Raw genomic sequence first — 12176 nt, forward strand, 5'->3', positions numbered from 1 at the left:
AACAGCCCTGTTCTGGGGCTGCAAGCCCAGCGCTGAGCTGCGGTAAGGTTGCCGGGATGGCAGGCACCGGCACGGGGAGGAAGGGAAGCAGCCGGGGCACACGGACACCAGGCAGCTACTGGAAAACGTCTCCGATTTATTTCTTTACCGTTTACAAAAACGCTCGAGTCCCAATGGGGGCTGTGGCGCCAGGACAGACCTTCCTGCTGCACAGCTGGGATGCGCCGCCAGCCTCCTGCCGACCCCCAGCACCCACAGGAGCTGTGGCAGTGCTGGCAGAATGGCTGGATCCCGGGAGGAAGGTGGCAGAGCTGGAGCCAGAGCTGGAGCCAGAGCCGTCCCCAGGGGGGCCGAGAGGTGCAGGGAGACGGCGGGGGCTGCCAGGGAGCCGAGGGAGAGCCGGTGGGTCGCCCAGAGCCCGAGGGGAGCCATCAGCTGTGGAACTGTGCAAACTCCTTGCGCAGCCAGAGTGAGTCCTGGTAGAAGAGGGGATCGCCCAGGTGCACCGCTGTCCTCTTGTAGAAGTAACAGTAGAGCACGGCCGCTGCGGGAGGGAGGGGGATGAGGGTCACCTTCACCCCCACAGGCCCCCTGAAAGGGGCAGGAACCCTCACGGGACCCTGCAACCACCAGCCCTTACCCAGCCGCTGGAAAACAAAAAGGGTCTGCAGGCCTTCGGTCCACACGAAGCGGCTGGAGTCCCGCCACCGCAGGTTCTGAGGCAGACAGATGGACAGGAACCAGGGATAACCCCTGCATTAGTTTGGGAGCAGCCCCCCGCACCTCTGGCTCCCTCAGCCTGGTGTGCTGCTGGCCCTGAAGCTGTGCACAGTCCAGGGGCAACACTGCCGGCCTGGGGGGGCAGCCCCCCACCCCAAAGGTTAAGCAGCTCAGGGGATTTAGCCAGCAAGTCAGGACCTATTCTAGCTTCAGACTTCAGATCCCTGCAAATCCCTGTCAATCCCCTGCCCGGACAGCGTGGGCAGCACCGGCATGTGATGCCACCTTGGGCACCCTGACACAGCGCAGCCCCCTGCCCAGCTCTAAGCGATTCCCTTGCCCTAAGGCAGCAGGGTGGGGACAGATCCTCACTCAGAGGCTGGAGCAGGGGGACGAGAGCCCAACGGAGAGGGGTGCCCAGGGGCGGGCAGGGTATAGGGGCTGCTCCTGCAGCGGCTGGGGCAGAGGACAGGAGGGAGTTCAGCTGGGGGAAGAGAAAGGGAAGATGCTGCCTCGACAGAGCCCTTGGTGCTGCCTGATGCCAGCAGGGAAGAAGCTGTCCCCCGTCTCTGAGTGTTGGGGATTAATCCCAGGTAAACCAGGAGCTGCTGTCACAGACTTCAGCAAGGATTACCCCACTGTGGGCTTCTGTGCCAGCACAGAGCTGCAGCTGCTGGGCTTTCCACAAGGAAAGAGGATTTTCCAGCAAGTCATGGCTCTTGGGGAAGGGGCCGGGATAGGGCAGCTCCCTTCCAGGCCAACTCATCAAGGGGGTCACATAGGGAATCACAGGGGGACACCAAACTGTCCCTGCGGTGGCAGATCGTGGCCTTCCTCTTGTGGGAGAGGGACTGCTGCCTGTGCTGCCTGCCCTCAGAAGAAGCCAGCAGCCCCAAGCCTGCCCCAGCCTACCATAACCCAGATGTGGAAGGAGATGCTAAGCGCCAGGTAGGCTGCAGACAGCAGAATGGTCCCCTTGAACTTGTGGAAGAGGAGGTTGACCAGCCCGGCCTGGAAGATGAAGGTGTTGAAGAACATGAGGAAGATGATGATGACGTTGAAGAGAATAGCAATGTCCTGGATGCTGCAGCAAGAGAGACATGGTGAGACCCCAGCCCTCCTGCCCCACCACGCTACCCCCTGTGCCCGCCTGGCACTCACATGAAAAGAACAAGCTGGACAGCGGGGGCCGTGCGGAGCAGCTCTGAGAAGGAGTTGACAAAGAGGTCATAGAAAAGCAGGAGGAACTGCAGGAACAGCACCAGGCTGTAGTTGCTGGTCTGGAGCATCTTCCTTGCCTGGGCGTTGGAGCCCTCAGCCCTGGCATCCCCAGTGGCCGAGCCAGCTCATGGTCTGGAGTTGAGGGGCTCAGTGTCGCCTCTCCCTGTGGCCAGGACCTGGAGGAGGAGCAGAGGTTTCATTTGGCAGGGTAAGATGCACCACCCTGCACCTCACAAACCTCTCTGCCAGGAAACCTAAAGCAGGGTCAAACCAACAGCAGCTTCTGCCAGTTTCTAGCATGCCATGCAGAGCTGTGCTCTGCCCCAGGTCTGTAGGCTTTCACAGACAAGCTGTCTCCCCTCTCTTCTCACCGCACAGTGGGCTCAGGTTTGGTCTCACTCTCCCACCCTCCAGCCTCACAACCAGCCCAACCTCAGGGAACAGATGTGAAGAAACACCGGGACGAGGGAGACGTGAGAGTCCCAGGGAGCAGTGTCCGGGCAGGTTATTCATACCTCTCCTGCTGGACAAACCCTAAAGCTGCCGACGGCTCTGTGGGCAGTGCTGAGCAGGCCATGCTATGGGGGCAGGTTTGGGCACGCTGTGTCCCAGCATCACCCTCCCTGGCCCCACCCCAGGACCGCGCACCCCACTTGGGGCAGCTGCTCAGGCAGGAGATGAGGACACAGTGAGGGAGCGAGGCTAGCTGGGGACAAGCGAGGAGGCAGAGCCCTCCTGCCTGCTTCTGCCTGGGGACAGCAGCACAGCAGTGCCGGAGAAAGGAGGTAAGGTGGTGCTTGGAGGGACGAGGAGTCCAGGACAACGGGGGGTGCCCCATGTCCTGGCAAGAGAGTGCTGCGCTGAGGCCTTCCTTCCCTGGAAAGGAGCCACAGGGTGGGACGTGGCAGGGAAAGGGGGCAGCTCCCCGCATCCCCAGGTCCCATGCCACCCGCCGTCCTTCACACAGCCGCCACGCAGGTGTCCTCTCCCTGCGCGGCCCCCGTGTCCCCTCTGGTCTTCCCACACATCCCCAGGCCTCCCCTTCCCCCCCGGCCCCAGTCCCTAGGGAGGCCGAAGCGCCCCGAGCAGCCGCCCCGGTGGGCCGCCGTGCCCCCCGGCGCGCTTCGCCGGTGCACAGGCAATCCGGGGTTGCCGGTGGTCCCCGCCGTGTACACCCCCCCCCCCCCCCCCCCCGCCTCCGCAGCCCGGGAGCGGCCGAGCGCTGACCTGCGGCCGCCATCTTCCGTCTCCACGGCAACAGCGCAGCCACCGAGGCGGGAACGGAAGCGCGCGGCTGGAGGAGCTATACAAGCGCCGCTCTGGCCGCTGCACTCGTTGGTTGCGGGGCCGGGAGGATTGGGCGGGAGCCACCACCGAGGCGAGCGGCCAGAGCGGCGCCGTCCAACATGGAGGCGCCCGGCGAGGCCGAGGGGGCGGCAAGGCCCGACGGGCGGCGGGCGGGGCTGAGGTACGGCCCCGGGACCAGGCCAGGCCCCGCGTCCTCGGGGCTGGGGGAGCCGTGGGGCCTGGTGTTCTGGGCAGCCTTGGGGCCGGGCCCCACGTCACCAAGCCCGGGGCAGCCGTAGGGCCCTAGCCGTGGGGCCAGGCCCCGCGTCCCCAGGCTTTGGGGGAGCTGTGGGGCCAGGCCCCACACCTCCAGGCTTTGGGGGAGCCGTGAGGGCCCAGGCCCGGGGGAGCTGTGGGCTCAGCACCGTGCCGAGCATTGCAAGAGTGGGTGGCAGAGCTCGTGATTGCCACGCTGCTCCAGGGCCGCGTCCCACCCACCTCCTGCCTCATAGTCCCATGGGGCAGCAGATCTTGGGCGACAGGGCTGTCCCCCGCCCCAGGAGGAGACGTAAATATCTATTTCTGGAGGCAAATGCAAATCGCCAGGCAAATGGACGAAGCTCCTGCCAGTCACCTGCTTGAGCCCTGTGGGCTGAGGGCAGCACTGGGGGCAGGGCCCTGCTGGTCCTGCTGCTCAGCCCAGGCAGGGTTGTGGGGCTGTTGCCCACAGGTGTGTGTGTGTGTGTGTGTGTCCCGCTCAGACCCCCATAGAGCAGGGTGAGAGCTGGTGCAGAGCAGGCAGGAGGCAGCAGGGTGCTGGGGCTCCCAAGATCCAGGTCAGGGCGGTACAGGAGTGTCTCCTTGCACTAGTGCAAGCTAGGGTGAGGCACAGGGTGCTGAGGGGGGGTTGAGAGGGAGTGCTCATGCTGGTGGGGAGGTGGAAGGGGACGTGGGGTACAGGTTGGAGGGTGCTGCGGATGGAGAGAGTGTAAATACATGTGAGGGGGAAGGAGGGAGGGGATCACATCAGTGGGTTCCTGGGGATGATGCAGGGAGCATTGTGGGTGCTAGGGGTGGGGGTGCAGGGTTACAGGAGACACCTGGACTCCCTGTAAGGCACTTGTTGCTGTCCCCTGGGCACCGTGGTGGGGTGCTGCCAGGGACCTGGCTCTGCAGGGGCCAGCTTTGCCTTGCACATCCCCAGCTGGTCATCTCCAGCCCTGGCATCCTGCCCTGGCCATGCAGCAGCTGGGTCAGAGCTGTCCCTCCTCGGGGTGCTTGGTTCCCTTTTCAGCCTGGCTCCTCCCTGGGGGTGTCTGCACAAAGTTGAGAGCCAGCGAAGGCAGAAAACCTCGGTGGAGGCTGAGCAGACATCTCGCTTTTCCCCAGGTGCCACCACCAAGTCACGGAGATGCTGGATCTACCCTTCCTGCCCTTCTGCGTCCTCCTGGGTGGCCTGGGCTTTGTGTGTGTGGCCTTCGTGAGCGCCTGGTGCCAGCACTGGCGCGGTGGCTTCGCCTTGGATGGCAGCGCCCAGATGTTCAACTGGCACCCAGTGCTGATGGTGACAGGCATGGTGGTGCTGTACAGTGCAGGTAAGTGGGGCATGTGGCGCAACGTGGTGCCAGCACGGCTCTTCTCTGACCCTCTCACCCAACAGCGGCCCTGGTGTACCGCCTGCCCGCTACCTGGAGGGGCCCCAAGCTCCCCTGGAAGGTGCTGCACAGCTCCCTGGCCCTGGCAGCCTTCACTCTGGCCGTGCTGGGGCTGGTGGCTGTTTTTCGCTTCCACAACAGCCATGGCACACCCAACATGTACTCGCTGCACAGCTGGCTGGGGCTGGCCACCATCCTGCTCTTCTCCTGCCAGGTGGGTGCTGCCCTGCTCCCCAGCACCCTGCCCCCACCCCCGGCACCGTGCCCTTCACCCTCACCTCCCCTTCCCACAGTGGCTGGCTGGCTTCAGCACCTTCCTGCTGCCCTGGGCTCCTGCCTGGCTCCGTGCCTTCTACAAACCTGTGCACATCTTCTTTGGCTCCACCATCCTCATGCTGTCGGTGGCCTCATGTGTGTCGGGCATCAACGAGAAGCTCTTCTTCAGCCTGTGAGCATCGCAGTGTGTGGGGGGGGAGCCCTTGCTGGGAGGGTGGCTCCAGGAGGAGTGTGGTTTGGGCTGTTCATTGTTTTTCGGTGCTAGAAGTGTCATCGAGTGAAACCGAGCATGGGGTGGCAAAGGGAAGTGAGTGAGCAATTCCTGCCTCAGGTGTGTGGTTAACCTGCACAGCTCCCCGCTGCAGGGTGGGTGCAGGGTTGCATGATCTTAGGGGGAAGGCTGGGCACATGCAGGAAAGCTCTCGGCCATTCTTCTCCCAAGGAAGAACGGGACGACTGACTACAAGCACCTGCCTGCTGAGGCTGTCTTTGCCAACATGCTGGGGCTCCTGATCATCCTCTTTGGGGTGCTGGTGCTGGGGGCTCTGGCCAGGCCAAGCTGGAAGCGTCCCGACGCCGACTCTCCAGACTCTTGCCAGGTACCAGCTGTGCTGTGGGGGAATGCCAGGCTGCAGGGTGGCTTTGGGAGTCTAGCCGGGGGACCTGCCTCCCACCATACAGAATCACAGCAGGCTGGTCACCCAGCCCACCCCCCTGCTGAAGCAGCTCCCCTAGAGCAGGCTGCACAGAGCCGCGTCCAGGCGGGTTCCAACGTCTCCAGAGAAGGAGACCCCTCGGCCTCTCTGGGCAGCCTGGCCCAGGGCTGTGCCACCCCCGAGGCAGAGAAGTTCCTCCTCACATGCAGATGGAAGTTGCTGTGTTGCCGTTGGTGCCCGTTGCCCCTTGGCCTGTCACTGGGCACCGCTGAAAAGAGCCTGGCCCCGTCCTGCTGGCACTCGCCCTTACGATATTTGTAGCTGTTGATCAGAGCCCCTCGGTCTTCTCTCCCTGGGCTAACCCCCCGGCCCTGGGTGGGAAGGGACAGGCAGCGGGACGCAGACACCGGGCTCACCTGTGCTCTCCCCACAGCCGCTGCTCACCGCCGAGCGCTGATGCTGCTGCAGCAGCCGAGGTCTCTCCCTGCCCTCTCAGGGCCACCAGCCCCGAACACTCCGACCCCATCACATCCCTGCCTGCTTTGCCGGCCCTGCTCTCGGCCTGTCGCCGTGCCCTCGTCCCTCTGCCTGTGCCTGATGCTTATCTGCCCGTGGGAGGAACAGGCTCAGCTCCCTTACGGCAGAGGGATTGCTGTGGTGTGGACATCTCTTTGCCTCCGCTGTGGCCTGGCATTGGCCTCCTGCCTGCCGTAGGATGAGGGCAGCTGCAGCGTGATGCTCCTGCCTGCCTCCTCGTGCCAGCTCCTGCTGGGTCCAGCTGGCCTCTCACGCCTGAACCTCGGTCCGTGCCACACCAACTGCCCTCCCCGTGCCACGCAGTGCCATCCTCAACACGATGGCTGGAACTGCCAGAGCCTCATCAGGTCAGAAGCCATTGGAGGAGTGTCCGTGTACACGGCTGTGCTGCCACCCCCCCACCCTGGGACCATCTCCTGTGCGGGGAGCCCAGCTTGGGGTGGCAGGGGTGGAGGAGACCCTCGCACCGTGCCTTGCCCTTCACTGGGCTGCCTGTGCCTCTCCCTCCACCCCATGGGTGTGGGTGGCAGGACCAGCCGCGCAGCCCCCTGGGGCCCTCGTGGACACGTAATAAACCACTGGCTTCTGCAGTGCTCCTGCACGTGCGTCTGTGGGGACGAGGGGGAGCCCCAGGAGCCAGGGTGGGAGAGACGGGTGCTGGGGGAGAAGGTGCTGGCCAAGCCAAGCTGCACTGCTTGGAGGCTGTCCCCCCTCTGAGGGCCTGGCTTGTCCTTGCTGGCCCCTACAGACTCTCCCCTCTGCTGCTGGGAGGCAGAGCTCGTCTAGCAGTATAGGGTCACGCCAGCTGGTCCCCCTGCTCACCCCCGGCCCCTGCCCCAGCCTGGGGCCACCCTGTTCCGCTGAGCAGGCTGTGCCCCTGCCCCTGGTGGTGCCTTTCCTAGAGCCTCCTCCAGGCCCCGTGCCTGGGGCCATGTGAGCCCTGCGGTTTCCCCTCTTGACACCCGATGGGGAAGGCTCATGGCCAGCCCGGAAGCTTCCTTCCTCCCCAGCAGTCATGCTCACACTGGAACACAGGGCCAGCTGGATCTCTGCTCCTCTCCCTTTTCACGTGGGGACATGTCCTGGCAGAACTGGGTTCATCCCCACGAGCCCCAATCCCCACCATCCCATCCCTCTCATAGCAATGGATGCTCTAGGCCAGCTTAGAGGGACCACAAAGGTTTATTGGGGGTACACATGGCGTGCTGCCAAGTCCCCCATCACTGCTGGAGCCACACTGGGGGTGGCCAAGGGCCAGCTGCCCCTTAGCTCCGCAGCCCCTCCAGCACGGCCCGCAGCACAGCTGCCCACCGCCACCGCACCTGGGTCGGGCTGCAGCAGCTGGGCCGAGCTGATGTAGCTGGCTCTGCCCGCCCCGGCCTCCATGTGCCTGGTGGCCTCTGCCGCGGCCTCCGCGCTCTGCCAGGGAAAAACGGGCTGTGCTCAGGATGCGGCTGGGGCAGCCGGCACCCCGCAGGCCAGCCCAGCGTGGTGACTCCCACCCTGCTCTTGTGCCAATGCGGCTTTGGGCTGCCCGTCCGGGGCTGCCCCTGCCCCGTACCTGCACGGCAGTGGCCAGCACCGGCAGCAGGTCAACACCAGGGCTGCGCAGGGCGTGCAAAGCCTGTGCCGCAGCGCAGAGCGGGTCCAGCTGGGAGAGACGGGGAAGGGGGCTGAGCCCAGAGCTGCTGACAGCCCCCGTGGCTCTACCCCGCTTCCCCTGGGACACCAGCACTCACCATCGTCCTGTCTCCTGGTGCGGCTCCTCCGTACCTGTGCAGGATGCAGAGGGGTTGGCAGGATTCTGCAGAGGGATCAGGGGTCCCAGGGGTCCCATGGCACTCACCGTTGCATGGCTTCAATACCGGCATCCACAGCATCAGCCCAGGCTGGGAGATCACTGCGGTTGAGCAGGGGCTGGGCGGCCGCCGTCAGGAACAGCCCGTAGAGCTGCCGGGACACCAGCCCCGTTACCGCTCGCAGCAGGGACACAACCAGGGTCCCACAGTGTCACAAGCCAAACCCACAGCCCTTCCCCTTAGCCTGCGCTCACCACGCCAGAGGAGCCACCCATCTTCTCCAGCAGCAGGTCAGCCAGGGCAGAGAGGAGCTGGGCTGGGGCTGCCGGTGGCGGCCCCGCACGCACCCACTCCTGGATGGCTGTAGGGAACGAGGCAGGAACGGGCTAGAACGCTTCCCTCAGCTCCACGTGGGTGACCCACTAGGCCCGGGGGACCTCTGTCTCACCCTGGGGGCAGCTGGGGCCTCCCGATTGCTCCAGGGGAACCTGGGGATCCCTGCCCCTCTTGCGGACAAGCAGGGACACCCCCTGCGATGCCATGGGGCAGCTGCCACTGGATGCAGAGACATTTTGGGGATGCAGGTGTGGAGACCCTATCCCATAGGAGGGGGCAACTCGGAGGCTCCCCAGCTCAGGGGTCCCCGCTCCCCGAGAAGGAATGTCCTGGGGAAGACTCTACTCCTGGGAGGTGACAGCTGGGGTGAGTCCCCGGCCGACAGCACCCCAGCACCCCTCAGGGTGCCAGCACCCACCTTGGGCAGCTCGAGCATGCGTGTGGCCACAGTCCCCATCACCTGCTTCACGGTCCAGCTCGTTGAGCTTGTCCTGCATGTCCAGCAGGGTGCTGCACACCAGCTCCAGCACCAGCTGTGCCTGAGCTGCGCCAGGCCCTGCGGGGAGGAGACGTCACCCCTGCCCGTCCCTGGGGGAGACGGGGGAAACCGAGGCACGGGGCGGTGCCAGCTCCTGAGGGACTCTAGCTCTCCAGGGCTGCTGGTACCTGTGCTGGTCTCATGCTGTGCGGTCCCTGGTCCCTCAATCGGCACTGGCACCTCCTGTCTCTGGCTCATTGCAGGTGCCGCGGCCAGGTTGGGCCAAGCCATGGCAGTGGTCTCGGCATCTAGAGTAGGAGGTGAGAGCTGAGCGCTGGCTCAGCAGGACTCCGCCGGATCCTCACCAGCGTGTCCAGCAGCACCACCTGTGCCAGCAGCCAGCACTGGGGCACCTTGGGACACCCCCACCAACCTTGTGTCCTGGCTGCCTCGTCACCCAGTGAGTGCTTGGGGACCCCCATCCCATGCTGCATCCCTGCCAGCAGGCACTCACCAATCAGCCCCACCAGCTCCTCATCCACCAGCATGAGCGTGAGGGAGACCCCAGCCATCTCCAGCGCCGTCATGAAGGAGCCCACCAGGGCCCGGGCAATGTGGATACCTCGGCTCTCTACGGGCACAGGGGTGGGGGTCTGTGAACCTGGGGGGTGTCACAGGAAGGGTCCCCAGAAGCAAAAGTGTCACAGCCAGGGCATGGTGCCCCAAAGACACACGCACACACTCACCCAGGCAGCGCACAGCCGCGCCGGCCACGATGCCCAGCTCCAGGCAGGACAGCCCGCCCAGGTTGTTCACCACCAGCACCACGGAGGCTCCTGCAGGGCAGGGGTTAGAATGAGACCCCTGCCCGGGTGGTCTGGGGGCTATGCAGAGGGCCAGGGGGTCTCACCAGGTCTCAGAGGCAAGTGGGAGGCATTGGAGGGGTCCGTCATGTGCACCAGCATCGTCTCCACTGCCTCATCTGCCGGCAGCACCTGTGGGACACAGGGTGAGCCATGAGGGCAAAGCTGGGGAGGGGGGCGGGGGGCGGGGAGGAGGAGGCAGCAGGACATGGCAGGGTCTCGCTCACCTTCATCCTGCGCACACCCGCTTCACCATGGATCCCTGTAGAGATGGGGCGGCATCACCCTGTGCTGCAGGCACCTCCTGCACTGGGTGATGCCTGCCCCATGGCTAACAGGGGGTACTCGTCCCCTGCTGGGGGGTGGGGGGGGGATTGGGGGACAGCTCCTCACCCAGGCCCAGCTCCATCTCATCCTCAGCCAGCCGGAAGGTGGGCTTGGACCCCGGGATGCTGCAAGGGGACAGGCTGAGACCCAGGGTACCTGCGTGGGGAGGGAAACGGGGTTAAGCCTGAGGGGACTGGGGACCGATGGGGGGGCTCTGCTTTGCCCCGGGGCTGCAAACTGCCAGGAGGGGTGGGGGATACGGGGCTGGGGGACAAGGCACAGTATCCCCCCAGGAATCACTGGCCCCCATGGGGGTCCCCACAGGGCAGCAGGGGGTCCCACAGGCATACCCATGGCTTTAGCAGCCGCTGACACCCTCTCAACGATCTCATTCAAGCTTGCCCCCGCCTCGGCCAGGGCCCCCGCCACCTGTGAAGGGCAGCAGCGGGTGAGGGACCCCCAAGCCCCATCCCCCAAAATCCTACACCCCCACAGGGACGCAGCGGGGCCCTGGGTGCCAGCGGCACCCTGCAGACCTTGTGTATGAGGACGGTGCCGCACAGCCCGCGGCGCCCAGCTTTCTTCAGGGTGGCAAAGGCGCTGTCATCCCCCACCACCACCATTTGCACGTTGGCCCCCTCTGCCCGCGCCCGCTCCAGTGCCAGCCCGAAGTTGAGCCGGTCCCCGGTGTAGTTCTTCACGATCAGGAGGGTCCCAGCTACGGCGGGACACAGTGTGGTGGGCATAAAGCTGTGGCAGGGGGGTAAAGCCCCAACCCATGCCCTGCTGTGTCACCCTACCTGCGCCAGCCTGTGTCACCACCCGGATGGCTGCCAGGATGCTGCCCACGGCCGGGGAGGTGAAGACGGCTCCGGCCACCACGCCGGTCAGCATGCCCTTCCCGATGTACCCTGCGGAGCGGGATGGGGTGCTCGGAGCTGTGCCGGGGGCAGCCGGCTCATGGCGGCGGGGGGCTCACCTGCATGGGCGGGCTCGTGGCCAGAGCCCCCCCCGGAGAGCAGGGCCACCCGGCCCTGGATGGCCACCAGATCCGCACGTAGGACCACCCGGTGTCCCTGCAGGAGCTGCAGGCCAGGGTTGCAGGCCACCAGCCCTGCCAGCGCGTCATCGGCACAGCTCGCCACCGAGTTCACCAGCTTCTTGGGCACCTGGTGGCACAGAAGGGGGGCACAGGGGGGGGCACAGGGGGGGCACCCCATGGCGGGGGGAGCAGGGGGCTCCTCGCCGCCCTGTCTTACCTCCATGCAGGTGATGTGGTGGGACAGCGGAGGATCCCACGGCTTCAGCTCCGAGCCCGAGCCCGAGCGCTGGCGGGAGGCAGTGGGGGCTGAGGGGGGGCAAAGTCCACCACCGGTGGGGACAGACCCCCTCCCACCCGGGGGAGCCGCAGGGACGGTCTGGCCTGGCACAGGGGCAGCAGGAGGGGGACGGGGCTGGTGGGCTCAGTGTCATCCCCAAATGGCGACCCCCTCCTGGGGTGTTGGGGGGTGGGGGGTAGGGTGGGACAAGCCCCCCAGCAGGGACCTCCTCAAGGGGGTGGGGGGTCACACCTCTAGCAGTTATCCCCTCCCAGGCTGGGGGACAGGGTGGGAGCATCCCCCTGAGCAGGGACTCCCTCCTGGGGCAGGGGGGAAGGGGGAGGGGGACTGTCCCTGAAGCAGAGGGGGGCAAAGGCGGGCGCACCCCCCCAGCAGGGACACCCTTTTGAGGCGGGCGGGGGGGGGGGGCGGGGGGTAGGGGGGGCGCACCCCCCCAGCAGGGACCCCATCTCAGTATGGGACCCCCTCTCCACAGCAGGGACCCTTTCTCGGGGCGTGGGGGGCCACAAGGGGGCGCACCCCCCTGTAAAGATCCCCCCCGCAAGCAGGGACCCGCCGAAACATCCCCTTCCCCACCTGCCCTCTCGTCTGCTCCCCCGGGTCCTCCAGCGGCCTAGAGCGGCCCCGCGCGGCCTCTTCCGCTGACGTCATGGCGGCGGGCGGAAGGGGCGGTGGCGGCGG

General features: G+C 65.9%; 3 protein-coding genes across 7 annotated transcripts; 1 reads left to right on the plus strand and 2 right to left on the minus strand.

Moving 5' to 3' along the window:
* Positions 1-116: 116 nt before the first annotated feature.
* Positions 117-3302, minus strand: TMEM138 (transmembrane protein 138). Its single transcript, XM_056353544.1, has 5 exons — positions 3169-3302; positions 1882-2117; positions 1633-1804; positions 641-716; positions 117-544 (listed from the first exon to the last, which is right to left on the minus strand). The coding sequence occupies exons 2-5, from the start codon at positions 2007-2009 to the stop codon at positions 432-434; spliced, it is 489 nt and encodes a 162-aa protein (XP_056209519.1). The 5' UTR covers positions 2010-2117; positions 3169-3302; the 3' UTR covers positions 117-431.
* LOC130155816 (lysosomal membrane ascorbate-dependent ferrireductase CYB561A3) lies at positions 2625-6945 on the plus strand. Of its 5 annotated transcripts, none has more exons than XM_056353534.1 (6): positions 2625-2726; positions 4618-4823; positions 4889-5097; positions 5177-5331; positions 5602-5758; positions 6249-6945. In XM_056353534.1, exons 2-6 carry the CDS (start codon positions 4640-4642, stop codon positions 6270-6272), a joined length of 729 nt encoding a protein of 242 aa, XP_056209509.1. In that variant the 5' UTR covers positions 2625-2726; positions 4618-4639; the 3' UTR covers positions 6273-6945. The 5 variants fall into 5 exon arrangements, with proteins under 5 accessions (XP_056209509.1, XP_056209506.1, XP_056209508.1 ...); XM_056353531.1 differs by lacking the exon at positions 2625-2726 and adding an exon at positions 3298-3409; XM_056353533.1 differs by lacking the exon at positions 2625-2726 and adding an exon at positions 3849-3958.
* A 570-nt stretch (positions 6946-7515) lies between these two features.
* Positions 7516-12160, minus strand: TKFC (triokinase and FMN cyclase). Its single transcript, XM_056353501.1, is given in 19 exon segments — positions 7516-7659; positions 7661-7771; positions 7914-8003; positions 8092-8125; positions 8199-8302; positions 8406-8512; positions 8906-9043; positions 9154-9273; positions 9480-9596; positions 9712-9801; positions 9876-9960; positions 10056-10090; positions 10222-10311; positions 10506-10584; positions 10692-10873; positions 10956-11066; positions 11135-11324; positions 11415-11483; positions 12072-12160. Coding segments are annotated over 19 exon segments (1869 nt in total). The 5' UTR covers positions 12147-12160; the 3' UTR covers positions 7516-7617.
* Positions 12161-12176: the final 16 nt, after the last annotated feature.

Source organism: Falco biarmicus, chromosome 10 (assembly GCF_023638135.1).
Source record: "Falco biarmicus isolate bFalBia1 chromosome 10, bFalBia1.pri, whole genome shotgun sequence".
NCBI classification, from domain to species: Eukaryota; Metazoa; Chordata; class Aves; order Falconiformes; family Falconidae; genus Falco; species Falco biarmicus.

Excerpts from the sequence above, each read along its gene's own strand:
- TMEM138 (XM_056353544.1), bottom strand. The coding sequence starts at position 2,009 with ATGCTCCAGACCAGCAACTACAGCCTGGTGCTGTTCCTGCAGTTCCTC. Across the intron at positions 717-1,632 it reads CCTTCCACATCTGGGTTATG|AACCTGCGGTGGCGGGACTC; the intron begins GTAGGCTGGGGC and ends TGTCTGCCTCAG. Across the intron at positions 545-640 it reads TTTTGTTTTCCAGCGGCTGG|CGGCCGTGCTCTACTGTTAC; the intron begins GTAAGGGCTGGT and ends TCCCTCCCGCAG.
- LOC130155816 (XM_056353531.1), top strand. The coding sequence starts at position 3,348 with ATGGAGGCGCCCGGCGAGGCCGAGGGGGCGGCAAGGCCCGACGGGCGG. Across the intron at positions 4,824-4,888 it reads GGTGGTGCTGTACAGTGCAG|CGGCCCTGGTGTACCGCCTG; the intron begins GTAAGTGGGGCA and ends CTCACCCAACAG. Across the intron at positions 5,759-6,248 it reads ACTCTCCAGACTCTTGCCAG|CCGCTGCTCACCGCCGAGCG; the intron begins GTACCAGCTGTG and ends CTCTCCCCACAG.